We start from the raw sequence: 25,677 nt of genomic DNA on the forward strand, positions 1-25,677 counted from the left end.
CTCTAGCAATGTTTTTTGTTTGGTTTTTTGTTTTTCATTATCATGTAATTTGTTTGGTCATGAATCAGAAATGACAAACACCTGCAATGCACCATCAGCTAGATGGTATCAAGAAAACATGTAAATATCAAGCTTATTTTTTTAGACACATGGCAAAGTTCCCACAGTCAAAACTGAAAAACAGCATTTATTTTTGCTGTTTTATGTAAAATAGATAAAATTCCCTTCCAACCACAAACATACAGAGAAGTTAAAAAATATTTCACGGTTTCATTAGAGAGAAAATCATAAAAAACAGACATTACATTTGCGACATGCATTTTTTACACAACAATGAAGTTATTTTCGTTACCTCAAGTAAGGTCCGCACAGTCAGCTGTGGCAGTGAAGTCAATAGCTGAGTGTTGATAGGATGGATTAAAATGTGTTTCTGCTTAAAGAAAGAAAAAATTCAAAAAGGTTGAAGGGAGAAATTAGACTTTTTTCCCTAATTACCCACATTTAAAAAAAAAACAACTAAAAATCAAAACACTGTATATTTATTATAACATATAGATAATATTTGGGTATAAATACTGTTTAACAAGGATCCATTAATTCTGTCAATCATCTCCTGTAGCAACCAAAGACCACAGTGTGGAGAAGTGATGAGGTTTCATTGAGGTACTGGCACAGATATGTTCAAACTTGGGGAAAGTATTAACATGAACAACTCATGAGTTGATTGAACGCGATCGGGCAGCCCCGTCATCCTCATCGTCATTTTGCTCCTCCTCTGCCTGATTGAGTGGCTCTCTGTCTGAGTCTCTCTCTGCTTCCCCCGACTTCTTAGTCGTCTTGTTCAGGGTCCCGCCCTGTGGAAAAATAAAACATCAAGTCAACACGCTGCACACTGTGCTGAAGTCAGCTTACAAAGGACACACGCAGCGAGACGTCTGACCTGTCTGTGGTCGACGATGTTGAGCAGCACCGAGGTGATGATGCAGCTGATGGTGTTGGCCAACATGAAGATCATCATCCTCTGCCAGCGCCACAATGGAATCTTTGTCTCGCTGGCCGACAAATTGAGAAAACAGCACAGGTAAGTAAAAATATAGAAAATAAAGCACAGACTATCCAGCGCAGTGCAATGAGATTTTCTACCTAGATTTGGTGCCTAAAATCTGTCCGACAACCAGATTGGACACACCAATCCCGACCATCTGTATGGAGGTGGCCAGACCCATGGCTGTTCCCAGGGTCGCCTGAGGCACAACGAGGGGGATAGACGGCCACATGCTAGCCTGGGGTACAGCACAGAAAGGAAGAAGTCAGAGGCAACACACATAATAGCAAATCAAATGGAAACAAGTTGTAATTTTCTGTTCTTTTTTTGTTCCACTTACTACACTCAGCCACTTATGTAAAGGGATTGGAACCTATAATAGGCACTACAGAGAATACAACCAAGGCTTTACCAAGACTCTGACTGACTACTGCAATTTATAACATATAAGATCAATTGACATCTGAGAAAGTTTCTGGTAATACAAAGAAAGTGTGAGTTGAGTCTGTGTGAAGCCAATCTCACAGCAGCGAAGGAGTAGGTGACTCCCAGCCATATGGTGGAGACCAGAGGAGGGACGAAGGTAAACGCCAGGAGTCCAAACACAGGCAGCGTGAGGACGGCACAGGCCACTGCGAAAATGCCCCGCAGACCAACATAATCCTGGGACACACACACACGGTAACATCACATGTTGCACCAGTTACCTACTTGTTTAATATTTCTTCATATGACAGACTTTTGAAGAATGTTGGAGCAGGAAACAGGTTTATGCGTGTTCATGCAGATACTTACTATGAGAATGCCCACACTGGCTGAGAGGACCAATGAGCTGTCATAAACTGCCCCGGCAATATAAGCCGCCTCCTTCTGACTGTAGTCATTGTACTTATCCTGAATGAACTTACTGGACAGGAAAAACACAGCATCAGCGAGTGCTATATCTTCTTATTGCTCATGTTTATTCACCATGGTGGCATCAGCATATTCCTTTGTCTAACAAGATCCCACAGATAATTCTATATGTGCAGAACTGGCCTTTAACAAACCCATTTCAAATACATGCTTGAGTTATGTGTTGGTAACTCTACCTGGCATCTGCAATGAACGGGAAGATGCCATTGTAGAAGAACATGATGGTGAGAACCAGCAGCCAGTATCTTAGCGACAGGAGTTTCACGTCTTGAATCCTCTACACAAACACACACACACACACACACACACACACACACACACAGAAACAAACAATTTATACCATACTCTGTGCACACTACTAGTCAAGGTTTTAAACATAAAAGATACTTTATAATGACACTGGAACCAGGTTGTTATTAAAGATATTGTCCGTACCACTTTGCGAGATTGTTCTTGGATGGCTCCATCAAGACCCAGCTGCCTCATCCCAATCTTGTCCAAGGCACTGACTATGATGGCAGATGCAAAGCCCAGCACACACAGCAGCGCACCTACAAACCAAAGCATCATGTGGTGTATAATATAATAATATAATATACCTTATTTATGACACTATTAGCACTAAGTCATGCCTAAAAACTTGAGGTTTACATACCGCCCCAGAGTGTCCACTGCATGCCAAATCTTTCTTCAAACTTCTGGGTGAGGAAGAAGTTCAGGACTGAACCCAGGCGTGAGAAAGCCAGGGTCAGGCCAAAGGCCAAGGCCAGCTCCTTCCCTTTAAACCAGAAGGCTGTGATGCGGTTCTGAACGACTAATGAGAAAGAGGACGAGAGAATGGTTTAGGAACGTTCCTCAGAGTCGACACTGCAAAGAGTTTTGACATTTGTAAGGTGGCCTTACTGGTCAGAGATCCATTGCCCGATCCAAACAGCAGTCGGCCTGTGAGCATTAGTGGCAGCAGATATGGAGTTCCTTTGAAGTGGGAACCAAGTGCAAACAGGGAAGAGCCCAAAACACACAGGAAAGAGAACAGAAACACGCCGACTGCATAAAGGAGGAGACAGAAATCAATTTAGTGTGACTTTTCTTCTTGTCTTCTGCTAGTTTAAACAGATTGGCAAATAAGATTCACGTAAACTCACAGCGGTTTCCTAATTTGTCGATCAGGAACCCAGCGATGATCACCACTATTGCATTCCTGTTGACAGGAGAAGAAAACAACAACTGAAGCTGTTCTTTGCTAAACCATTTATCAGTACAGTTTAGTCAGTGTGTGTGTGTGTGTGTGTGTGTGTGTACTTACGTCCAAGCATAGATGGCATAGAGAAGATTGTACTGCTGAGGGCTCATCCCCAGTCCCTCCACACAGTCCACTGTCCCATTGATCACTGTTGCATTGGGGCATGTCAGGTTCTGTCAGACAAGAGGAGTGTGAGGACACGCTGTGGAATTCTGACACCAAATCACAAGGCTCATGTTGAATTAATGTGGAGAAATCATTTGATATTGATAGTATTGTGATCTTGTTTACCCCTTGGAATTGATCCTGCAAAACACTGGGCATGTCAAAGCAGAAATAGGAGCCAAATGTCAGCAAACAGTTGAAGAACAGCACCACAAAGCGATAATAAGCTGTAGAGATAATAAAGAATGGGATCAGTGGTTTTCCTGGATATTTTAACTCAACAAATTATGATTTAAAACATGGAGAAGAGGACTTACTATCACTACTGAACACATACTGTTACCATAGACCAATGACACAATTTCTTATCTTTCTGCACAGTTAAAAAGTGACATAACAATAAATAAAGCAGATTTTTGAGTGAAGGGGGACTTAAATAACTCGGTTAGCTTCTGTTCCCCTATTTTATACAGTCCCATTGAGACTTTCGTGTTGACCTCACAGCTAAATGAATCAAAAAAATATACAACGGGGATTTTTTTTAAATAATATAGTCGTAGCATAGCCATTAGCTAACCTCAAGGTCTTGGCAACTTCCCGTTTAGTCACGAGCTCTTTTTACTCTAAAACTTAAAATGCTGAGCTGGTAATTTGGTCATTCAGAGGCCCCAGTTTTTCAGGGAGGTGTATGGAGGGTTACGTTAGCTAAGCAAAATTTAGTGACTAAAAAGTCAATTTTTTTGAAAAGTAACACCATAGTCAGACGTACCTTTCTCCGCCGGCTGCGCCATGGTGAGGAAACGGGACGTAAGCTATAAAATAAAACTTCCAAATCACATCCTTTAGTGTTGTTTACCTACATAAACAGGGCAGTGGTTCACGGTTAGCAGGGAATGGTTCGCTCTGCCTCAGCTGCTCTGCTCGTGTCCACAAACCGCAGATCTTTATACCACAAGGATCGACCTGCTGTGGTGTAAGGACGACGCTGATCGTTTGGAAATCTGCGCACACAGCGAGTCCGACTTTTTGCTGAAACTTTATTGATAAAAAAAAATCTACACACACAGTAAACATTACAACAGTACAAAGGAAAGGCAGAATACTTAAAAAAAACTTTTTCAAGACTGTGAAGAGTTTTTTCATACTTAAAATACAAGTTTTCTATTACAGATTAAATCTGAACATCCAATCAATTAGTGTTTAGATTTATAAACGTGCTGTTAAACTGAATATAAGCAAAAAAAGAGCATGAATTAAAAATATTAAATTTTTATGGTAGTGACAAGTTTATTCATGGTTATCCAGTGAATTTGAACGCAACATTAACATCCTAAAAGTTAGCACACATCTCCTTATTCAGCTAACAAAACTTTTTATCCTGATCAAAACCTCTATCAACACTTAATTGGAGTTTAATGTATTAAAATCTTAAGAGAGAATAAAGGAATCCTGCTTTGACAGGTTAAAAGTGCTTAAAGGTACAGCTAAATCAGCTGATCTATCTCTTCCTTGCACCCGTTCAATTCTCCGTGTGTCTTCATTTAAGCCAATAAAACCAACAGATATGTCAGCTGCTCTGTAGTCCACCTGCTGACATCTGCTGTGTCCCTCTGCCTTCTGCTGTTTCTATTTAAAGACACGTGATCTACTTTACATCATTAAAAATATCGCTTTGTAAAGGGTTCTCGCAGGGTAAAACGAGAATATATGTAGCGCGTTTTGGAACTCTTGTCCCTCAGCGGACACCATCGGATATCAGTGTTTTAAAAACACTGCTGTTCCAATCAATACTTTAAGATTAGCATGCGTTTCATAAAGCATATGTTTACGTGCGTTGATGAGATAGTAAACTTTGGATATGTCTGTCTTGCGCCGAGCTAAAACTTGGGAAATATCTGAATCTGAGGAGGAAACAGACGCCGAGACAAAACTCGTTTTAAACACCAGTCAAGCAGTGACAACAAAGGTCAGCACAGACTCGAAAGAAGATCCGAGTTCAGACCGCGAGTGTAAACCCTCGTCAGCAACGAAAAGCGAGACTAGTCAAACTTCTGCTTTGCCTCCTCCTCCGCGGCCGCACGGGTCCGGCACGCCGAGTCCTGCGAGAAAACGCCGCACCAAGGAGGAGATAGAGGCGGACAGAGAGAAAGCCAGGGAGAGGAGGGAGGAGAGAGAGAGGCAGAGAGCAGTCAGAGCCAGGGAGAAGGAGGAGAGGAGACGGGAACAGCAGAGGAGGAGAGAAGCTGCGGAGAACCTCAAGAGTCTGAGGCCGGAGAACTGCCTCAGGTGTCTGACTGTCTGCGTTGACCCAGGTAAACAGGTTCACCGTGCTACCTTCAGGTGCTGTCGGAAACTTTACCTCCATCAATTCTAAAGTGGCAACATGTCAACAGTTGGTGGAGTTTGATATTATACACGTTGCTGACAAAATATGGGCTACTGGGAAAAACATGTTTCATTATTTGGCCTCTTTAACTACTAAATAACCACTTATCCTGGTTCGATTTTCAACATATAAGCTTATGAGGACCCCTGAAGGCACCATCTGACCAGGTTATGACAAATGGTGCATACATCTAAATACCAGTGTGTTTTTCTTCAGCTCTTCTGCAACAGGATGGCTCAGACATCCTGCTGGACACCCTGGCTGCCTTTGAGTGGAGGATTAGCATAGAGAGCCAACAGCTTCCTAACAGCGTCACCTGGACCAGAGATTTACCTCAGGTAAGCACCTCACACCTTTCAGACAGACAGACTTTACAGTATTAACATTCACCTGTAATATATTTACACCACAGTTGATAATGTGCTGTACTATGATCACATTCTTAATGTTTCCAGTTTCTACTCTGTGATTATTACAAATGTGTCTTTAGCAGGGGGATGATGGCATTGGCTCAGTGGAGGAAGAGCATGTGGTGCTGGTGCTGGGTCTGACTGACTTCATGGACATGGTGGTCTCTGTGAAGACAGTAAGCAGCCTTTCATGTTGTAATAGATTAGCTCCGATGGCAGCCCACATGATGGACTCTATTGATTTAGACTTTGTTGTTGCTCCATGTGCTCTGCAGTACTGTGTTTTGTCGCCACTGCAGATGTTAGACAGCGACGGGGAGGAGACAGGGGTGGGCTCTTTTCTCAGTCCTCTCTTGGAGTGTCTCAACCGTGATGCCAAGAAGGTTGTCACTCTCTTAGTGACAGACTCTCAGCCAGATTACAGGTCAGTGCATCTGTCTGTGACTGTGGCCTATGATGGACAGAAAGATGGATTCTAATTACTCACATGCTTCGTTATTAACTTTATTATTCTGAATGTATTCATATCTAGTGGGACAGGTGCTTTTGGTGTGCAGGCCAAACAGGGAATGGAGAATATGGACATTGAAGAGGTATGTTTACTTTGAATCTTAATCTTTTTCAGACCTTAACTGAAAAATTAAGAGATATTATGTTCACTGTGCACAGAAGATGAGGGATTTCTTTGGTTCTGTCTCTGTATCCTTCCAGGTTCTTGTTTACCTGCAGCTCTGTAAGAATATCTCACTGGTCTTCCTGGATGGCTGGCAGGAGGTCACTAATCATGTGTGTGCTGTCACCAAGGCCTTATCAAAACGCCCTTTCAAGTATGCTCCTACTGTAGTTGTTGCCACATTAACAGAAAATCAAAGTTTCTATATACCGTTCTCATTGATAAGATGTCCTTCGATGTCCTCACAGACTCCTGACAGAACGAGCAGAGCTGCCCTTCTGCGTGGACGGTTCGTGGGCCAGCGGGGCTCGGGTAGAGAGGGACGGCTCGGGGCTGATCCAGGTCTGGAGCAAACAGATCCAACAGCTGAACAGAGTTAGCCCTGCTGTGGCCTCCTCTGTGACTGCCGCCTATCCATCTCCTCAGCTGCTGCTGCAGGTAGAGCACTTCGGTATAGTCCTGCAGAGCTTGTTTACAGAATAAATTTACACTCACATATTGTTGTTGTTAAAGGCGTACCAGAGCTTGGAGTCAGAGGAGGAGAGGAAGGGGCTGCTGGCTGGTCTCGTAGTGAAAAGCGGAGGCAAAGAGAGACGAATAGGACCTGAAATATCAGCCAGAGTTTACCGCTGCTTCACAGCCCAGAACCCCCAGCTGGTCCTGGACTGATTCGTCCACTGTGAGAATGAAATGGATGGGTGATCAGTGAGGATTCATGTCTAGTTTCTAATGACACTGTGTCACCACTTGGCTGCTAATATGTAAATGTTGACGGCTACAAGCTAAAAATATGCCTTAGAGATCATGTTCCCCTGCACGTAAAACACTTTCTATACTCATCTGAACCTCAGCAGATTCAAGGAATGAATATGTTAACAGAATATATTTTGTAAAATAAAGAATTATAAGATCTGTATTATTTATTAAGATATTCTCTTCTCTTCCTGTGCTGTGCTGTCAAACTGCATGATATTATTTGTATGAACTACTGCTATAAAAATGAGCTGCAATAGAACTTTTCTTTTTTTATTTTATAGAATTGCCTGAGTAAGAAAGTTCATAAACAAAGCATAAATGTACAAAGAAAAAAACACAGACGAGTAGCAAATCCTCTTTTAAGCAAGAACACAATAGCTGTTGATATTTAAGACAAAAGCTGATTACAAAACACATTTCCAAAAAGTTATTTCCATAGTATCAAAAAGCAACCCCTTTCCTCCCTGGAGTCTATCCCTGAGAATGACAAGTGTGCACTTTCACAAGCCAGTGTGTGGTGTGTATTTTTCTTTTTCTTTTTTTTTAGTCTAATGTGGCAAATATTAGGCCTTCCAAAGACAGTGACTGGTGTGTTTTAAAAAGGAAACAAAAAAGTCAGAGCAATACAAATGGCCCTTATTAGCCCCATGGTAAAAATTGGCTAAAATGAGAGTGAATGAGCCCAATGTCACTCTATTATCTCAACTGCATTAAATGTCTCACACACTACAGACTCAGTCCTTGCTAGATAAAAAAGAGAAGCAACAATCCAACCAAATATCCACTCAAATATTCGCTAAAACACGAGATTGCTCTTTTTTCCATGATTTCCAACAGGAGACACTGATGGCAATGGTAGATTAGCTGTGTGCTGAATACTTACAAATACGTTTTTAATTTCTAGGTCATGTCCAGCGGCATCTTTTGCATTGGTAATCCTCCGGCTCAGAGCAGCAGCTATCATAGTCGCTGCTGGGAGGAGTTGGGGGACAATTACAAGTGCAGGGTTGAGTCGGAGTTGATGTCTGACAGGAGCACTGGTATGGGACCGTGTCGGGAAACGGACTGGTGCAGGGGCTCGGGGAGGCGCAGGCACTCAGGGTGGATACGGGGCTCGGGATGGGGCTGGAGCTGCGGCTGGGGCTGGGGCTGGAAGGTAGGCTCATCTCCTCATGGAAGTCCTCAAGCAAGTCCCTGTGCTGTTCATCTGAGACTTCAGGGCTGATGCTGAGGGTGAAAAACCAGCCCAGCTGTGTGTGGAGGTGGGTGCGCAGGCCTGGGGGCAGCTCCAGAGCACTAAGTATGTCTGGGCAGCGGGGCAACATTTGGCGGAGACGCGTGCAACAAAGGTACTGCAAGGAGGTGGGTGTGTGGCAGGCACGGATCACCTTCATACTGCTCTTGGCTGCTGTGGAGCACACCATGGGGTAGAGCTTCTTGTTCTGCAGCCTCGTGGCAGCGACACCTGTTGTAGCAGGAGAGATGACAGGATGAAAACCACTTTCATGAGAAAAATGCTGTTTTATTTTCACTGTATACGAAGCTTAAAGGTCCTGCTTTAATTACAGGGACACACACCTATGCAGTGCCGATTTTTGTAGAAGGTCAGGGTACCATGCCAGGTGTCCAGGTGCACTCCTATGATGGAGCCTTGCCCAAATCGAGAGGAGAACTTCACTTTGTCGCCTTTGTGCTGGAGGAGACCTTTAAACAGATACAGATAAAAATTGGACCATTACATTTTCTTGAATGTCTGGTTATTTGGGTCAAAAACTCGTCCAGTTTCACACACTCCTCTGACAGCTCAAGGTCTATTGTAATCCCTGACTCTCTAACCTGTGTAGGAGAGCCCCCAACTGTCTTCATCATGTCCCAGCAGGCTGCCAAAGCTGTATTTGAACTTCTCCAAGTTCACCTCTGAAGTTCCAATTCCCACCATCTACACCAACAAAACAGCAGAAAACAAAACCTCAGAAGTCGGCAGCAGCAGTAATTCTAGCTCATCAGTAGGTTGTAGATTGTAATGATACGCAACATTAATCTTACAGACAGAGGCTGAGAGACACTTGAGGGGACTGCTACCCACCATATCGGTTCCATAGACAGGAGAGGTCATCTTGACTTCCCAGAAGTGTTGGCCGTCTGCCAGCTCCTTGGTGCCACGGATGGCCGCTGTGCCACAGCTGTAGTCTGAGTGAAAGCTCACTTTCCTGCTGTCACAGCTGAGGAAAGCTCCGGAGGACTTGAAGTGGTCATCCCATACCCAGTCAAAACCTGAAAACACACCAGACGGGTGCTATACTGACTGGCTATGATTTCATCCCCTTGTTATTCATAAATACTTGCATTAAGGACATTTTCAGTCATGCTGTGTTGGTCTGTCAGTTGGACTATCACTTTGGTCTTGATTAAAATATCTCAACAACTGAATGGACTGTAGTGAAATGTTGTTACATATAATTAGAGGATGTACCTCAAAAACAGTTTTCACTTAAATCTGCGAAATATCTTAACATCTACTGCATGGATTACGAATATTCATGGGGTCCTGAGGATGAATGACTTTGTAGTTCTGACTGAAATGTATTAATTACGATTGCCATGAAACCTGGTAACAATCATGTCTCCCTCATGAAGAATTATAATAACTTTGGTGATCCCCTGACTTTTTATCCAGCATCTTTACAGGTCAATATTTCAATTAGTCCACTACTTCGATTTATGACCAAATAACTACAAAACAAATAGCATCATCTGTACTTTGTTTAGTGCTAGTTATAAAATGTTAGCATGCTGACACACCAAACTTAGATGGTAAACATTATACCCGCTAAGCATCAGAATGTTAGCTAACATGTTAGCAGGAATTTAGCTCAGCACTACTCAGGGTGCAACAAGTGTGGCTAAGCACTGATGCTTAGTCTGGTTATTCTGTTTGTACCTCTGTTACTATGACATATTAACTTCATTCAACTTTACTTTATTAAACACATGACCAGATTCAGTGGAATTTATTTTCAGTCCAGCACTGTAACAAGGATCAGTCCTCAAAGTTTTTTAACCATAACTATAAAACAAACAGTTAAAAACACTTGATATTTGGTAATTAAATAAATCATATTATATTTGAATTTCGAGTGACAAGATTATGTTTTAGCTCAATGTACAGATATGTTGTCAAGACCACAGTTGGTGCACCCTCAACACTACACTTGTGTAGTGTATAACTATATTCATCAGCTTTTACTCACCCTGGTCCTCCTCCCCACAAAGGCAGTCATTGATAAGAGTGAATCCTGGGCTGAGCTCTTCCTGTCGGTCACACTGGCAGAAGGACTCCCCTATCACCGGCACTGTGATGGGCAATGCCACCACCTCGGAGACACTCTGGGAACTCGCCAGGTAATCCACCTCAGGCTCCACGTTGCTGATCTGCTTGACACAGACAGTACAAACAGCATCTTGTAAGTTCATAGACGTGGCCATGGTCCAGAAATGTTGGAAGCAAGGAGAGGAATTAGATCCAGTGGAGAGAGCTTAGAAACCTTATAGTGGCAAGAATGAGAGAGAGACTAAAAGAGTAGTAGGTTGCTAAGCCTGGACAGAAAAATCATAATCTTGCAGCGTTGCTCATTACAGTCCAAAGAGCCAAATGAGGACCATCACCCTATGCCATCTTTCAGAGCCTTCTCCCTAAAAGCTGTTCATAGTTCCTATTGGCGAGAGAAGTCATGTGTGCCAGTAAGTAAAATTAGACCCCTTCCAAAAATACTGGGCCTCCTGTCCTTCCCTTCAGAGGCCTGACCATGTCTTCCACATAGCCATTTCCGACAGGGCACAGTCCCAGTGGAAAACTACTGGTACTCAGGTAGAAATATTGTATTTCATGCATTGTCATGGCTTCTCTTTAATTTCTCCCTTCTTCTGCAGACAGAAACACTGAATATAGCTGTTTATTATCCACTAACACTGAGCAAGAGATGCTTGTAAGTGTATCATTCTCCAGTTATCATTTTATCTGAATTTCCCATAACACAATCTCCCCATTAACCCATTTTCATCTTTTGTTCCATCCTAAAAACCCTGGCATCTCACCTGTGTTGTCGTCTGGCCTTCCCACTCGTCTCTGTCCGGCATCTGGATCACTGCCATGGCATCTGTCTCTTGCCGTATTTCGCTCCAGGCCAAATGCCGAGCCTGGCCGTTTCTACCTCTTCTCAGCATGGCAGCTCTGTGGAGAGCAGACCCAACACCTTATGACCAGCTGGTATTTGTACAGTGGGCCATATTGTATTCAAGTCAAATAAGGTCAGTGTTGACCTCCTGGTTCACAACATATTTATTCGCTGATTTATTTGTTGAGGTCAAATTAATTTGTGGCACATGCACGTGCATATCTGATTACACATTTTCCAAACCTAGCAGGCTGTATTCAAGAGAGACAAAAATAACTTTCTCATTCAAGAGGATTTTCTGGGAGCTAAAATCAGGTTAGTAAAAACTGTGAAGAAGAAACATTCAGTTTAGGCACTTTGTTAGTTCAATAGTATGTTTACTTTCTCGAACAGCTCTTCCATTTGTAAGTAGGAAACTACAAAATATCCTTGTGAGGAAACATCTGTAGTCTCCTACAGACTGATCTTTGTGTGCCTATTTCTATCTGTTCCATATGCTACAGTTGGCAGCAGGAAGTGTTTCCATGCACTTGTCTAACCTTTAAACCCAACCCTCTGCTTTGCCACTGTGGCAGCATGTTATCTAGCTTCATTAGCATACAGACACAGGTAAGGTCACCTGCACTACCTAACCTAGTGACTACAGTGTTAACCAGGCATAAATCATAGATACACCTGTCCTAATATTGATTATGATACCTTACTATAGAAACATCTGGCAGTTTAGTTCCCTATAAGAGAAAACATTGAGATTAATTCTAGGAATTTGAGAATGGAAGTGGATCAAACATTCAGTGAGAATAATTATAATATCTCCCTGTAGAAATTCTGGAGAAACACTGACACTGCATGAGTACCAATCAAGTCTGCTATAATAAAAACTAAGCAGTCAATGAAGTTGATACATTTGGTGCAATTCCAATGACAAGAACAAGTCTCGTTGAACTATATCGAATTCTGTATGTAATGACACAAACAAAATTCTTAGTCGGCTATTTTGGTAACTTCACACTCTCTTCTGGCCTGACAAGTATGTTTGCTTTTTTTTTGAAAAACAAAACAAAACAACAACAACAACAAAAAAAAAACATATCCGTGTTGCAACTGTTTCTCACCTCCACAGTCACTAATCATTACAACCAATTGCTTCCTTTGCAGTGTTCTATTTTTCTGAAAAGTTAGTAAAGAGTTTTTTTTAAAATATGGTGGAGTCAAAAAATATTCAGGAGTAAAAAGTATTATTTTACTCTACATAAAAAGTGTAATTGAATTATTCTATATTACAATAACCTATAGTTTACACTCTCAAGAGGAGTCTTTATTTCCTCAACACTCTTTACCTCAACCTGATAGCATGTCTCAGTTAATACCAGCACTGAACGCAGCAGCTGGTAACTGCTTTGCAAGCAGGTGAAGGAGATAAATGCCAATAATTTAGATTAGTTAGTCTGTGGCTAGTCACACTTTAATTGGTCCTTACCCTACATACTGTAAATGCATCATCTGGACAACCCAGTCAGGACACATTACAGTTCCTTTGTCAGCCAGTGTACCGATGGATAGGACATGCACACAGTCCAAAATAGGAGTGCTCAGTTTGCATTCTCATCAACTGAATTTCATCTTCTATTCTGTAGACAGGTCAGTGCAGTAAGACTATCTACATGTCTCACTGTAAATCTCTTTAGATCATATTAGCTGAATGCCTAAATCTCCCGGTGAATACTATCTGAGCAAATGTTCCACTACCCAATGCCTATTTTGTTTCTTTACCTTCAAACTCAGTCACCTCAAGAATATTTCATTAGCAGTTATGCTCTTACCTTACTGTAGTCTTCCTGTACACTGTCTTGCAGTGGCTCATTGGAGGGCCAGCTTGCATCTATAACTGACCGTGTGACAGGTGCAGTTTGCACTCTGTCCCACTTCTCAGCGAGTTGCACGTAAACATTACTTCCCCACGCCCTCATCTTGTGCTTATTGGATAGGACCTGTGCGGAGGAGGGGTTAATGTTAATTTACTTAGTTACATTTACCTACGTGGGGTAACAAGCTTCTAGAGCTTGAATATTAACTGTAGCCTTTGGGCAAATGATGTGGTGTGTGCAGAGTTGATAACACAGGGACGGGGATACTCATCATGTGCTCAAAGGCTTTTTAATATACATTTAAATTTATTTAATATATATTAGGTCGTATTTACTATTCACAAGACCTAAAACACTATATAATATATAAACAGTTGTTATCATATTATTTTAGTGTTGTCAATTAGTTTGTTGACGCAGGCTTCAAGAATGTTAAAAAGTGGCATAATTTCGCGCGTATAAAGATTTTGGGACAATTACCTTAGGTCAAATTGGATGAAATGAATTGATGAATTGATGGAATGATGAATAGCTATACAATGCTATCTGTGTCCATTTATAAAAATAATACATATTTGTAGCTAAATATTTTACTTAGGCTCGTGTTGTTTAATAAATTTATTTATTTAAACAAGCCATGCTAATACTGATTCTCAAAGTTCGTGGTGCAGCTGAACGCACCGTTGTGTGCCTCGGCAGCCTATTGGCGGAGTTGAGAGAGAGGCGGGACTTATATGTATCAAGTGCCATGCGATTGGATAAATCTCGCATGACGATACACGGAAGTAGCTCAATCCTGTGATGCATGTATGTTATAATCCCTAATCCAAAATATGGAACAAAATAATGGTAGGTCGATTTTATCGGTAAACAAAGTTTTAGAATAGGGTTCTGCCTTTCTTGTATCTTATTCATTGTGACAGTAACGGTGTATGTTCATGTTAAGAGACGGCAGTTGATAGAAACCGCTGCGTGTTCCATAACAGCATGTATGACTGGTTAGCAGAAGCTAGGTGGAAATTATCTTAACTTTTATATATTCAACTCTGGCAGATGCTAAAAGTGATTCACAGCTGACCGAAAGGTTTTCTTAGTCTCAGAGAAGTTATTGTTTTTGAGAAGTTGTTACATGGTGACTAATATTGACTATTACTCACAAGAACCTCTAACCTACTTACTGTTGCTGAACTTGTGAACTCGGTTGATGAAACATGACCCCGGTCCATGACTGCGACATTTCTCTCTGACCGTTTTTTTCAGTTGACGGTTCAGATTACCCTCTCTTACTGCCATTTACAGTTTGGAAATACCCCTCTAGTGTATCTGCTACCCTCGTGCTGAACTGACCTCTTTTTCCCTCACTTCTCCACATTAGACGGGAGCTTGGCCCAGGTGCGGCATGTTGTGTTGGTCCTATCAGGGAAGGGAGGCGTGGGCAAGAGCACCATCACCACAGAGTTAGCACTGGCTCTCAGACATGCTGGCAAGAAGGTGAATTTTTAAGAACATCTGTGTGTCGCCATTAAGCAATTGCAATCACTGTCAATCTTGTTGTCTGCTGACATCTGTTCATACTATTACAATCTAACCCTGTACAACCTAAAAGCTTACAAAACTGTGTTCATCAGGTTGGTATCCTCGACGTTGACCTATGTGGGCCAAGTATACCACGCATGCTGAGTGTGGGCCACACTGATGTGCACCAGTGTGACTCAGGTTGGGTGCCAGTCTACACTGATGCCCAGAAGAGCCTTGCGCTCATGTCCATCGGCTTCCTACTGGAGGCACCCAGATGAAGCAGTTGTGTGGAGGGGCCCCAAGAAAACAGGTACTGGTACAGACTCAAACACGGTGATGCATGTCTTGCTTAATATCCACTCCATCTCTGCTTATCCTGTCCCGCAGCTTTGATCGGCCAGTTTGTGTCAGACGTGGCATGGGGGGAGCTGGATGTGCTGCTGGTGGACACACCGCCAGGGACTTCTGATGAACATTTGGCTGTTCTGGAGAACCTCAAAAAACACAGAGTGGATGGAGCTGTTTTGGTCACCACACCGCAGGTACCCTTATAGACTTTACATGATCAAATATGCATTGTTTGAAACCCCGCAGACAGACAGATAGATAGATGTACTTTATTGATCCTGTGAGGGTAATTGTCACATTGCAGCAGCAGAACTATTATCATCAGTCAAGACAGATGAGTTTCACCATACATTACCTGTATTTTGAAGTTCAGATGCTCTTGCTGGTCTTGTCTTTGCTACAGGCAGTATCTACAGGGGATGTGAGGAGAGAGATCACCTTCTGTAAGAAGACAGGTGTACGAATCCTGGGCATTATAGAGAACATGAGTGGCTTTGTTTGTCCACACTGCTCTGTGAGTACACTTTCATACTGTTGTTTGAACAATCAAGATTTGAATTTCCAGTACCTGCTAATTAAACTAATTACAATAATGTGCCTTGAAGTGTGATGGGACATAAAGCTAATCTACAATTTAACCATCTTAATGTCTGTGTTAAATATGTACTTTATTAGATATTAACCCAAAATTATTGTCAAGGTTCTGTGTAGCCAGACTGCACCCACTTCAATAAATACTCTGTCTTTTCAGGAATGCAGCAATATATTCTCTAAGGGTGGTGGTGAAGAATTGGCCAAACTGACTGGATCAGTATTCTTAGGTGAGATCAATGAGAATGAATTACATGTAATGTTAGCTTGCAGCCACAAGGTGTCACAACACGCTGCAAATGCACATCACTCCTCGCCCACCATTCATGATTTCGGAGGCATCTTGCAACACTGCCATGCTGCCAAAATGGTCGATCTAGATTTCAGTGCAGCAGCAGAATTTAAAACACCCTGACAAAGGCAATGATACTTATTGATCAATAATTCTTGCCCAGATGAATTGATCATTTAATGGTTTCCCTCAACAGTTATTCACTCTCAGTGCAGATCAATCTCTTGAGTAATGAAGCAGCTAATTCAGCTTACCCTGAGGCAGTGAGAGGGCAGCTGTATTGGACAGTGCTTCATAGCTTTAGCCAGCAAAGGAAACTACAGCGTCACAGTGGTCTTCTGGAGAGGGTTTTCGTCCCACTTAATTTTCATTACTGACCATCATTAATAAGGATGTCCCTTAAGAGTGCTACTAGAGTGCCCGACGGTATGAATCATTTCTTAGCAGTAATATATTGGCTGTGATACTGTGAAACTACCCTGCTGATATTAATGGGTTCAAGTTATCACCATTTTGTCTTTCTCCATTCCAGGTTCTGTGCCCTTGGATCCTCAGCTCAGCAGCAGCATAGAGGAGGGCAAGGACTTCATACAGTCATTTCCTGACAGCGCCACCTTCAGTGCTATCAGCAGCATTTCACAGACTCTGCTCAACAGTCTCCAAATGACTTGAGCCACGACATTAAATGTCTGGATTACATTCACATTTTAACACATCGGCTCTGTCACTGTGCAAATGTAATGATTTCTATGTTGCATTTTGTGCAGCACAGTTAAACATAATACAAAACTGTTGATTTTCTTTTCTACCTTGTTATTTAAAATCACTTTCTGCCGGCAGTAGAACACAGGCGTTGTGTGCAGTTATCTTTCATTTGCAGTTAGTTTTTAAGGTGCTAACCACAACGTCGAGATTATCAGCTGCCACAGCAGTGAAACAGGAAGAGATGACTATTGTACAACAGCAGTTCAACTTTTACTGCAATTTTAGGGGCATACTTTTGTAATAAATATGCAATAAAAGGTCATGCTGCTTGCACAGTACTTGAATGTGTCACAGTGAGATAATGCAGTACTAAAGACACTAGATTTTGTGTTTTGGAAGCCAGTCAAATCTAAGTTGGAATCTTCTTTAATTCGATTGTGAAAAACATTCACATCGACACATCAGGATAACTTCAATACCAGTGGTAATACAGGATTGTAGATTGGCGCTTCAGTAAATGCGTCAGCAGCAGTTCTACTTTCAGAAAACACACTCCAGATCAAATTGGACCAGTCCTCACAAGAAACTAGGCCAAACTTGCACACTAATCTCACTGATTTCCGCTGCATGCTACAAACAATACTGTCAAATCTTGAGTCACATAAACTTGATTTTTTTTTCTTTAGCAGGAACTACAAATGAAACTAGCTTTTTTTCTTTGATCTGGATTTAATCTTCTGAAACTAGCCTGCTCTTTGGCTTCATATCCAACAGCAACAAAACACTGAAACCCATGCAGGATTTTAATGGCTGGAATGTGGAAGAGATGAAGTACAGCCACAGATGAGGAGGGGGGAGGGGGGCGTGAATAAGATGGAGGAGATGAATTTTTGGAAATTACACTTGTGAGACCCAACATGGGGCACACACACCTTTAATGCAAACAGCAGTACTACAGGAAAAACACTGAAGTTTGAGAATGTTTGCGTAATGATTAGAATACAGCTACACACAAAACTCCCACTCCACCAGCAACATACTAAAGGCAATCTTAATTATTAAACCAAGAATTACATCCAGAGGAATTCCAACCACTTATCACAATTAACCCACAGTGCATTAAATCTATCTATATAGATATTTATATGTCTGTATATATATGTATAATATATCCTGGGGAATTAAAGACGTTTGCTGCATTAAACAGTTCAATGAACAATTTCTTATAAATAAAATCAGTGGAAAAAAATCTTAAGTCCATACACATTGCTCTTTACAAATAGATCCTCAAGATTAATGCAGAAATTGTGTCAACTCCCAGGTCGATATGGGAGGAGAAAAAGCTGTGCGGCCCTTTGGTCAGCTCTCTAAGACCAGAGGCCAAGCTGCCTCAGCCGGCCTCAAGGCCTGAAATAAGTGGAGGGAAAAAAAAGGAATCTTCATCATACAGTTGTTCTGAAACACACACACACCCACACACAAGACAGACAAATCACTACGTTGCGCATTTACAAGTTGACTATCAAATTGGGACGACTGTACACATTGTTGAGATAAGACCATATTTACGGAGCCATTTTAATTCATTTTTTTCCCCACCTTCACTTCTTTCATCTTGTGTGGCAGAAATTTTTACAATTTTTTCCCCGTTTTATACTTTTTCTCCAGCAGCAACATAAAGGACAGATCTTGTAGTGGAGATGTTTGGGTGTTTTATTTCGTGGAGAGGATGAGGGCGACAATGAGCCCGTAAAGACCCAAGACCTCAGCGAAAATCAAAATGAGGATCATGCCCACGAAAAGCCTTGGCTGTTGAGCTGTGCCCCTCACACCTGCATCGCCCACGATGCCGATTGCAAAGCCTGCTGCCAGTCCACTGAGGCCCACGCTCAGCCCAGCTCCCAGATGAAGGAAACTCCTAAAGACACACAGACGGGTATTACCACAAGGATGTTGATCACTTGTGTAATGTGTTTTAACAATTTGAGCAACTGAGGACATTTTAACTAAACATGCGATCGTCAGACCATCCTTAAAAGTTGTACAACTGTGATCAGAGCCTGTAATGTGTGCAATGAGGTTTTCCACATAACAGAGCTGTATGGTACAAGCTGCTGGAGGTTTCCTGAGTCTGTAATCAGTTTGCTGTGTTTATATTTATTCATTTTTCTACAGTAAGTTACAATGAACAGAGTGTGCACACAATTCACTGCAGCTCATATTCTTAAATTCTGATAAAATATACATAATTACGTGCCATTATGTTAATTTTAATATACTGCTGTGCTGTCAAACTTCTATTGTCATATGACTGCACTGGGAGAATGAGCATGGTAAGGTGTAGTTCTCTCATGCTGTCTGAACTGCAGACCTGGTGTTAGCATGGGAACGTCTCAAGCACGTGCAGTCATGTGATAAGACTGAAACTGCAGTCACTGGGCTGTTAAACCATACTGGCTGTGTTCATTGTGATAATGAAATCTGTCAGTCAGTGCAACAGTATGATGTTTAATAGTTTATGATTAATGGAGCTAGTGCAATAATGGAGCTACATGTGGGCCATGGCAACACGGATGAAGCTGCAGTTTTAGAGGCAATTAAACAAGGTTTTCCTACTCGATTTAGCCTCAGAATACAAAACTTGTCCACTCACTTGTAGAGGGTGACCCTCTCTGAGATGTTGTTGGCAATCAGCACTGCTACTACCAGGCCGTAGATGGCTATGATACCCGCCATGACCACAGGGATGATTGACTTCATGATGAGCTCCGGCCTCATCACGGACATGGCGGCAATTCCTGTACCGCTCTTAGCTGTGCCATAGGCTGCTCCCAAGGCTATTAAAGAAGAAAAGAGAGGACAACTTAAGTTAAATAAACAAGACAACAAACTAGAGTACACACACTACAATGGGAGTTACAATAGGCTAACAGACAGAAAGAAACCCGAGGGCACAGCTGAATAATGAAGCAGAAGTGAAATAAGAGATGGAGCAACAATACAACTGAGCAATTTCTGTTCCCCTTAAAAATCCAACATGGCTCCACTCGGGGAATTTTGCTTGTGTCTGAATGGAAATACCATGTCACGTTCTTTTCTACTGATGCAGATACTATGCGACACAAAAAGCAGCCTCGTCACAGTTTGTGTTTCATCTCCTTTAACTCTTTCAGCCTGTGTAATTTCAGAATTGACCCTGCTGCAGTGTTGTAAATCAGTCTGTGAATGAAAAAGCCTCATTAGGCTTTAGTACACAGGGGACCTGCTGACGTCACAAGAGACGCAGGATACCACATCTCCAGAGCCAACATTAGCACAAAACAGGTACATTTGGGGGGCGGGGCCAGCAGTACACACTCATGCGACATCTGCTGTGCTCTATCTCCAGTCCGCAATTGTCTCTGGCCAGTATCACTGAAATGTAGCGGGGGAAGGAGGAGAATAAAAAGCTCCATCAGCATGTTGGCTCCGTTGGCCTGTGACGCTGAGGAGAATGCAAAGTGCCACTGATGTGTCTCTCTCTCTCACACACACACACACACAGACAAGTCTGACAGCAGGAGAGTGAAGCAGAAAAATTAATAATCAGGCTGCTCTAATATTAGAAACTATATATAACCCAAAAATAGAATAGCAACCATCCATCAGGAACTAGTTATAATTCTGCGAAACAAAAAGTTGAACAGCCTTAAGGTGAAATGAGAGAGACTCTTTTGCGACATCCAGCAAAGCCTGTCAGAGCAGGGCAGTGTGTCATGAGGCTGGTTTGACTAGATCTGCTCATGTCAGAGGGGGGTGTGTGTAAACGTGATCATGTCTATTTGCTCATCAACAGCAAAAGCAAGATTAAGTGAAAGCTCGGAGATGAAACAGACCGCAGCAGAGCATCTAATATATTGGTCCGTACATGCTCACTATATGGGTCATGGTTTTGGCTGTGCTTCAGTATTTATCACATATTTTCACTCAATTTATTCTAGAACAGTTGGGGATGTTTCCCTTTTTCAGATTAGTATCTAGTGCTTTGCACTGACCCAAAAACGTCAAATCTTGCCGTTACTATGTCATTTGTGAGAGGATGTCAAAATAGTCGCTTAACAGCCAGTTTATCTTATGTAACAGGATGAACTCTTGTAAAGCAACATCAACAAAGAAAACGTGCAAAACAGTAACCCACCATTTATGTGCTGATCTCATCATACCATTGGTGCCTAAACAAGAATCTTCCAATGTAGTTTTCTTGGCTTTTCATAGGCAACATACTTATGATGATTAAATCTGAAGTCTGTAGAGATATCATCTTGGAAGACAGCCTTGTGCATACAGCCTGAGGTACCTGCCCTGTGTTCTCTCAATGTGACAATGCATCGAGCAAAAGCCTGGAGATAGTTCTGATTTACTCCAGAGTCTAGCTTTAAGGCTATTTGGCAAATCAATCTAGAGGCAGAAAGAAAGATGATATGGGCCAATCTTCAAATGTGCACATGGCAGCCAGCCACGTCCCCAACTACTTACATCGATTTATCAACAGACTGATGACATCAATACAAGGTTAAATCACTCCTGCCCATCTACAGAGATGTGCCTGAGTATAAGTGGGCACTGTTTTTGCAAGCCCTGACACATGAGATTGTCTTGCTTTGTTTTCACTTTGTGGAAGTGCCATACTCTGCTAGAGGGCTAATCTTTTTCAGTCCAACACAAACTATATGATACATCACATGAAGAAAACTGACTTGCACGTCACGAGAAGGATACACAACCTACCTAAGCAGTTCAGCTAAGATATTTTTTAATCCAAAAAAAATTTAACTAAACACCTAAACCTTTCTCTGAACAGCTGTTTCTTTTAGCCATCCATTTGTAATACGTTACCATCAGTAACATTATCCTCTGACTCCTTTCTTTCTTCGTAAGCTTGTCCTCACTGAGGTGTGACAGCTGAGGGCTGACAGAAACACTGGAATCCGCAAACACTGCCATTCTGTCGTGACAATTAAAGGTCTGATGTTGTGGCAGGGCTGCTTCTGCAGTGGTGTGGTGGCACAACCTCTGGGATTTAATCCTAATCCCCTCAGCTTAGGTAAAGAGCTTTTTCCCTTCTTTTCTTTTTTCCTCACTGCAGAATATTTGATGTATGGGATGCCCTTGTGACGCCTTGTGACGTCACAGCAGGAGGTGCCTCCAGCTGGGGATGATCTTGCATGTAAAATGCCCACGCAGAAGACAAGACATTGATTCGCTCTGCGTAGTGGGCGAATAGGGAAACACTGGTTTAAAGAAACAAATAACAAAATCAGGAAGCTCATAGTGATAACATTGTATGTTGGCTGTATAACGGATAAGCATATGAGGCAGTGTACGGAAATTACGACATGCTGACCAATCTATTGCATCTGAAGCTGAGGAATGTCTGGAGCATTGACTGCCACCAAACCATCTCTTAAATGAAGAGTGAGAGAAAGACAATGTGAATTTAAGGTCAAGCAGCTGAAAGCATAATAAAGAATAATGACTAATCAGAAGAAAATAAGTTCCTCTGTGACAAATATTTTGTATGCTATCCTATTAACATACATGCCTACCACTGCAGGAAATTGGAAAAGCACAAACTGCAGAGAACACACGTCTTAAATTGTGATCAGCACCCCCACGAGTAAATTTATCAGTCATGCCAATTATTCATGGTCTAAGAGAGGAGAAAATGTGGGCTGCTAGATAAGAGAGTATGTAAAGTAGTGGAAAATCAGAACCACTGCAGCACATCTATCACGTGTGGTGGTGCTTCCCCCATGGATAATAACACCTTGTGAGTGTCACCTGTTCAGCACCAGGCATCACTAGAGGTAGCCCTCACAACTGTCATCAGACTACTAAAACAATGCAACATCACTGCAACTTAAAGCCTGTTCCAGAAAACAGGCTAATTACTTTAAATTAAACACAATTAATTTCTTCTCATAATCAGAAGACGACTTTTTAAGCCATCCACCTGGGTGAGAACTTGTGATGCAAATTTGTCATTATTTTTTTTTTTTAAATATTCTACAGACTGGATGTTAGCTTAACACCCAAAAATATGACTGATGATGACAATCTTTAATTGTGTCCATAGCTGTTCAGCTTGTGTAGACCACAGTGACTGCATGCTGCAATTTCCTGTCAGTGACTCTACAACAGACTGAGATCCTTCAAGCTGAAGCCTGAATCATCAAGTCTCCCTGTCCATCCCACCACTACCACATCCCTTCTTTGTACCGGCATGATCCCTTTCTTACTAGCTAATTCCCCAGCTGTCACTCCTTCACCACCACAGACTAGTACTGCTGCTGCTAGCCTCAAGGGACACCACAACCACCATGCTGCCCTTTCCCATCGCTACACATCAAACCTGAGGTATGACAAGAACAGGGTTGGCTCTGGTATCCAGCTGCTTCTCATTTCTGGGTAGGGCATGACAATATAATTTTATATTTTTGTATCATGGGACAATTTTATGTCATGACCTGCAATACCTTATTGTGACGGCTAAGGTAATATCCCAAACAGCAGTTACCGGGTCAGATCTCTCCCAGAAATTTCTCAAATAAAATCTCCAGCTCAAAATGACTTCTAAGATTTGTCATTATTATGAAATCCAATACAATTTGTTAAAAGCCATGATAAAATAGGTGAGGATGAAATCCAAGATTACATTACAACAGGAAAATAATTTTTAAGTAGATTTTACAGTGTTGCACTACAGGAATTGAATGAAATGAAATCCTGTGTACCATTCACCACCATAAATGAGCCCGTTCCACCAAAAGGCCTCAGGCTACAACAGGTCAAAACCTCTGCAACATGGTCAAGTTAGTAGCTTGTTGATGTCACACTGAAGTTGCACACACTCTACCAATCAGCCTAGTCACATGTAGACATTTAGTTTGTTACAGTGTACTGCTGGCATATGATGCAGTTCTTCCCTTGGATTATGGGAAGACAAATAAAAATACGAAAGGGTCTATAAAACAAGTATGACCAATTACAAAACAAGTCAGTTTCAAAGTTCACTTTCTGTGCCACTTCCCATTTACCATCCCTGAACACTGATAAACAGAAGTGTTAAGCTCATAATTTTCTGTAAAATTAGCCTTATTTTCTTTAAAAGAGAGAAAACTTGTTAACCTTTACTTTTATATTAAAGAAGCTCCAGATCAGTAGCCAAATGGCAACTCCAAGTCAGAAGTCTCATCATGTGATTATCATGTGACCTTGTGTCATTCCTTTGAGCAATAAGGAAGTTAACCAGCTGATCTTGGTTTCCAATGGTCACTTAAATTGTGAGAAAAAGCGGTTACCAGCGTAAGATGATTTGCATTAAATTAGATGTCGCTCCACCGATTTGACAGCTGGCAAATTTGGTTGTACAACAGCAGCAACAGTTTGCTCGTCAGCGTCAATGCATGGTCTCTGGTTAATGACTGTATTCAAGCTACATTAAATAACTCTATATAAAACTATCACTCGCTGCTTCTAACACCAATAATCCCTATATCATGTCATGTGGCACCTTGCAGAAAAGCGGAGAATCAATCCAACTTTTAAACCTCCTGCTAAGTGCAGCAAGCTAATACGCGGCTAATTGTGTGGGGGATGAACAGAAAACGAATTTTAAACACTGATATTTTAAACGACTGCTACACAATAAGCACGGAGATAATGAGATGTTCAATTCAATTTCCTGATCAGTTCGCATGAGTTAATGCTCAGTCCTTTCCATTCGGATAAAGCAGTAAACTTAAATAACCTGGCTAAGCTAACGCCAAAGCTAACTTGAGCAGTCGTCATCACATAGCTATCTAGTCTTGACTAGTCTTTGCCGTCGGTCGTTGAGGCAGAAAGGCTAGTAGCAATAATTCAATGAACTATCTAATGTTAACTAAGCATGGGCATATTAAGAATTAACCAAAGTCACTAGCTTTGTTAGGTAAGCCTACATAAATGACAACTCAAGATTAGCATTGCGACGTTAACCTTAGCAAAGCTAGCGGGTGGCTTTGAGTTTCAAGAGACGCACAATGGTTGACAATCCAAAGCACCCTGTTGGGAACAATGTAGATGTAAAAGAGGTTAGCAGCAAATGCACAATGCGACATTTTGTTATCAACAAACAACTTCAACATGAAAGGTGATCGTTTGATAATTACCGCTGAACACCATAGCCGCAGAGGCACCCATCACTGCGAAGAACGGAGAGTACTCGGGGCTTTCGGCCGACATTCTTCCTCACACAGTATAAAAATAAACTAAATATACAAAATTAGTTATCAATGACGGATCAAAAATCGCACTTCGCGAAACCTATCGAAGGCCACAGTCTTGAAATGCAAAATCGAGTACACCAGGAACTGTCTGACCACCTAACTAACAGTGTAAACGGGATAGTCACGACTCTTCTGATAAATACCCGGCGCAGCAGCACAAAATGGCGAAGCGGAAAATATCACCTGACTGGTCGTACGGATAAAACCTATCATCTGCTGGGTGTGTGTGAGAGAGGGGCGGCGCACTAAAACAAAGTTCGTTATTGAGATACTGTGTTACA

General features: G+C 41.8%; 5 protein-coding genes and 1 long non-coding RNA gene across 10 annotated transcripts; 2 read left to right on the forward strand and 4 right to left on the reverse strand.

Annotated features, from left to right (window-relative positions):
* Positions 1-162: 162 nt before the first annotated feature.
* Positions 163-4,323, reverse strand: mfsd1l (major facilitator superfamily domain containing 1-like). The gene is made up of 13 exons (XM_018681846.2): positions 4,138-4,323; positions 3,495-3,595; positions 3,267-3,376; positions 3,106-3,161; positions 2,864-3,007; positions 2,616-2,774; positions 2,396-2,511; positions 2,137-2,237; positions 1,841-1,952; positions 1,571-1,708; positions 1,144-1,283; positions 941-1,052; positions 163-854 (listed from the first exon to the last, which is right to left on the reverse strand). Exons 1-13 carry the CDS (start codon positions 4,157-4,159, stop codon positions 714-716), a joined length of 1,452 nt encoding a protein of 483 aa, XP_018537362.1. The 5' UTR covers positions 4,160-4,323; the 3' UTR covers positions 163-713.
* A 409-nt stretch (positions 4,324-4,732) lies between these two features.
* Positions 4,733-8,160, forward strand: LOC108886802 (probable crossover junction endonuclease EME2). Of its 5 annotated transcripts, none has more exons than XM_018681851.2 (8): positions 4,733-5,680; positions 5,971-6,092; positions 6,245-6,340; positions 6,464-6,588; positions 6,697-6,757; positions 6,876-6,991; positions 7,086-7,275; positions 7,351-8,160. In XM_018681851.2, exons 1-8 carry the CDS (start codon positions 5,227-5,229, stop codon positions 7,504-7,506), a joined length of 1,320 nt encoding a protein of 439 aa, XP_018537367.1. In that variant the 5' UTR covers positions 4,733-5,226; the 3' UTR covers positions 7,507-8,160. The 5 variants fall into 5 exon arrangements, with proteins under 5 accessions (XP_018537367.1, XP_018537368.1, XP_050922473.1 ...); XM_018681852.2 differs by having other exon boundaries at positions 6,248-6,340; XM_051066516.1 differs by having other exon boundaries at positions 6,245-6,588.
* spsb3b (splA/ryanodine receptor domain and SOCS box containing 3b) lies at positions 7,848-14,962 on the reverse strand. Its single transcript, XM_018681850.2, has 8 exons — positions 14,815-14,962; positions 13,592-13,759; positions 11,689-11,824; positions 10,845-11,025; positions 9,680-9,867; positions 9,430-9,532; positions 9,172-9,297; positions 7,848-9,058 (listed from the first exon to the last, which is right to left on the reverse strand). The coding sequence occupies exons 2-8, from the start codon at positions 13,648-13,650 to the stop codon at positions 8,499-8,501; spliced, it is 1,353 nt and encodes a 450-aa protein (XP_018537366.1). The 5' UTR covers positions 13,651-13,759; positions 14,815-14,962; the 3' UTR covers positions 7,848-8,498.
* nubp2 (nucleotide binding protein 2 (MinD homolog, E. coli)) lies at positions 14,426-17,428 on the forward strand. The gene is given in 8 exon segments (XM_018681857.2): positions 14,426-14,485; positions 15,012-15,127; positions 15,265-15,420; positions 15,422-15,464; positions 15,542-15,696; positions 15,906-16,016; positions 16,254-16,323; positions 16,918-17,428. Coding segments are annotated over 8 exon segments (807 nt in total). The 5' UTR covers positions 14,426-14,469; the 3' UTR covers positions 17,058-17,428.
* A 549-nt stretch (positions 17,429-17,977) lies between these two features.
* atp6v0cb (ATPase H+ transporting V0 subunit cb) lies at positions 17,978-25,565 on the reverse strand. The gene is made up of 3 exons (XM_018681859.2): positions 25,280-25,565; positions 19,744-19,927; positions 17,978-19,008 (listed from the first exon to the last, which is right to left on the reverse strand). Exons 1-3 carry the CDS (start codon positions 25,350-25,352, stop codon positions 18,804-18,806), a joined length of 462 nt encoding a protein of 153 aa, XP_018537375.1. The 5' UTR covers positions 25,353-25,565; the 3' UTR covers positions 17,978-18,803.
* Positions 20,281-25,273, reverse strand: LOC127139219 (uncharacterized). Its single transcript, XR_007809246.1, has 2 exons — positions 22,474-25,273; positions 20,281-22,360 (listed from the first exon to the last, which is right to left on the reverse strand). It is a non-coding gene; the product is annotated as an uncharacterized LOC127139219 (long non-coding RNA).
* Positions 25,566-25,677: the final 112 nt, after the last annotated feature.

The sequence above is a fragment of the Lates calcarifer genome, linkage group LG23 (genome assembly GCF_001640805.2).
Source record: "Lates calcarifer isolate ASB-BC8 linkage group LG23, TLL_Latcal_v3, whole genome shotgun sequence".
In the NCBI taxonomy this organism is placed as follows: domain Eukaryota; kingdom Metazoa; phylum Chordata; class Actinopteri; family Centropomidae; genus Lates; species Lates calcarifer.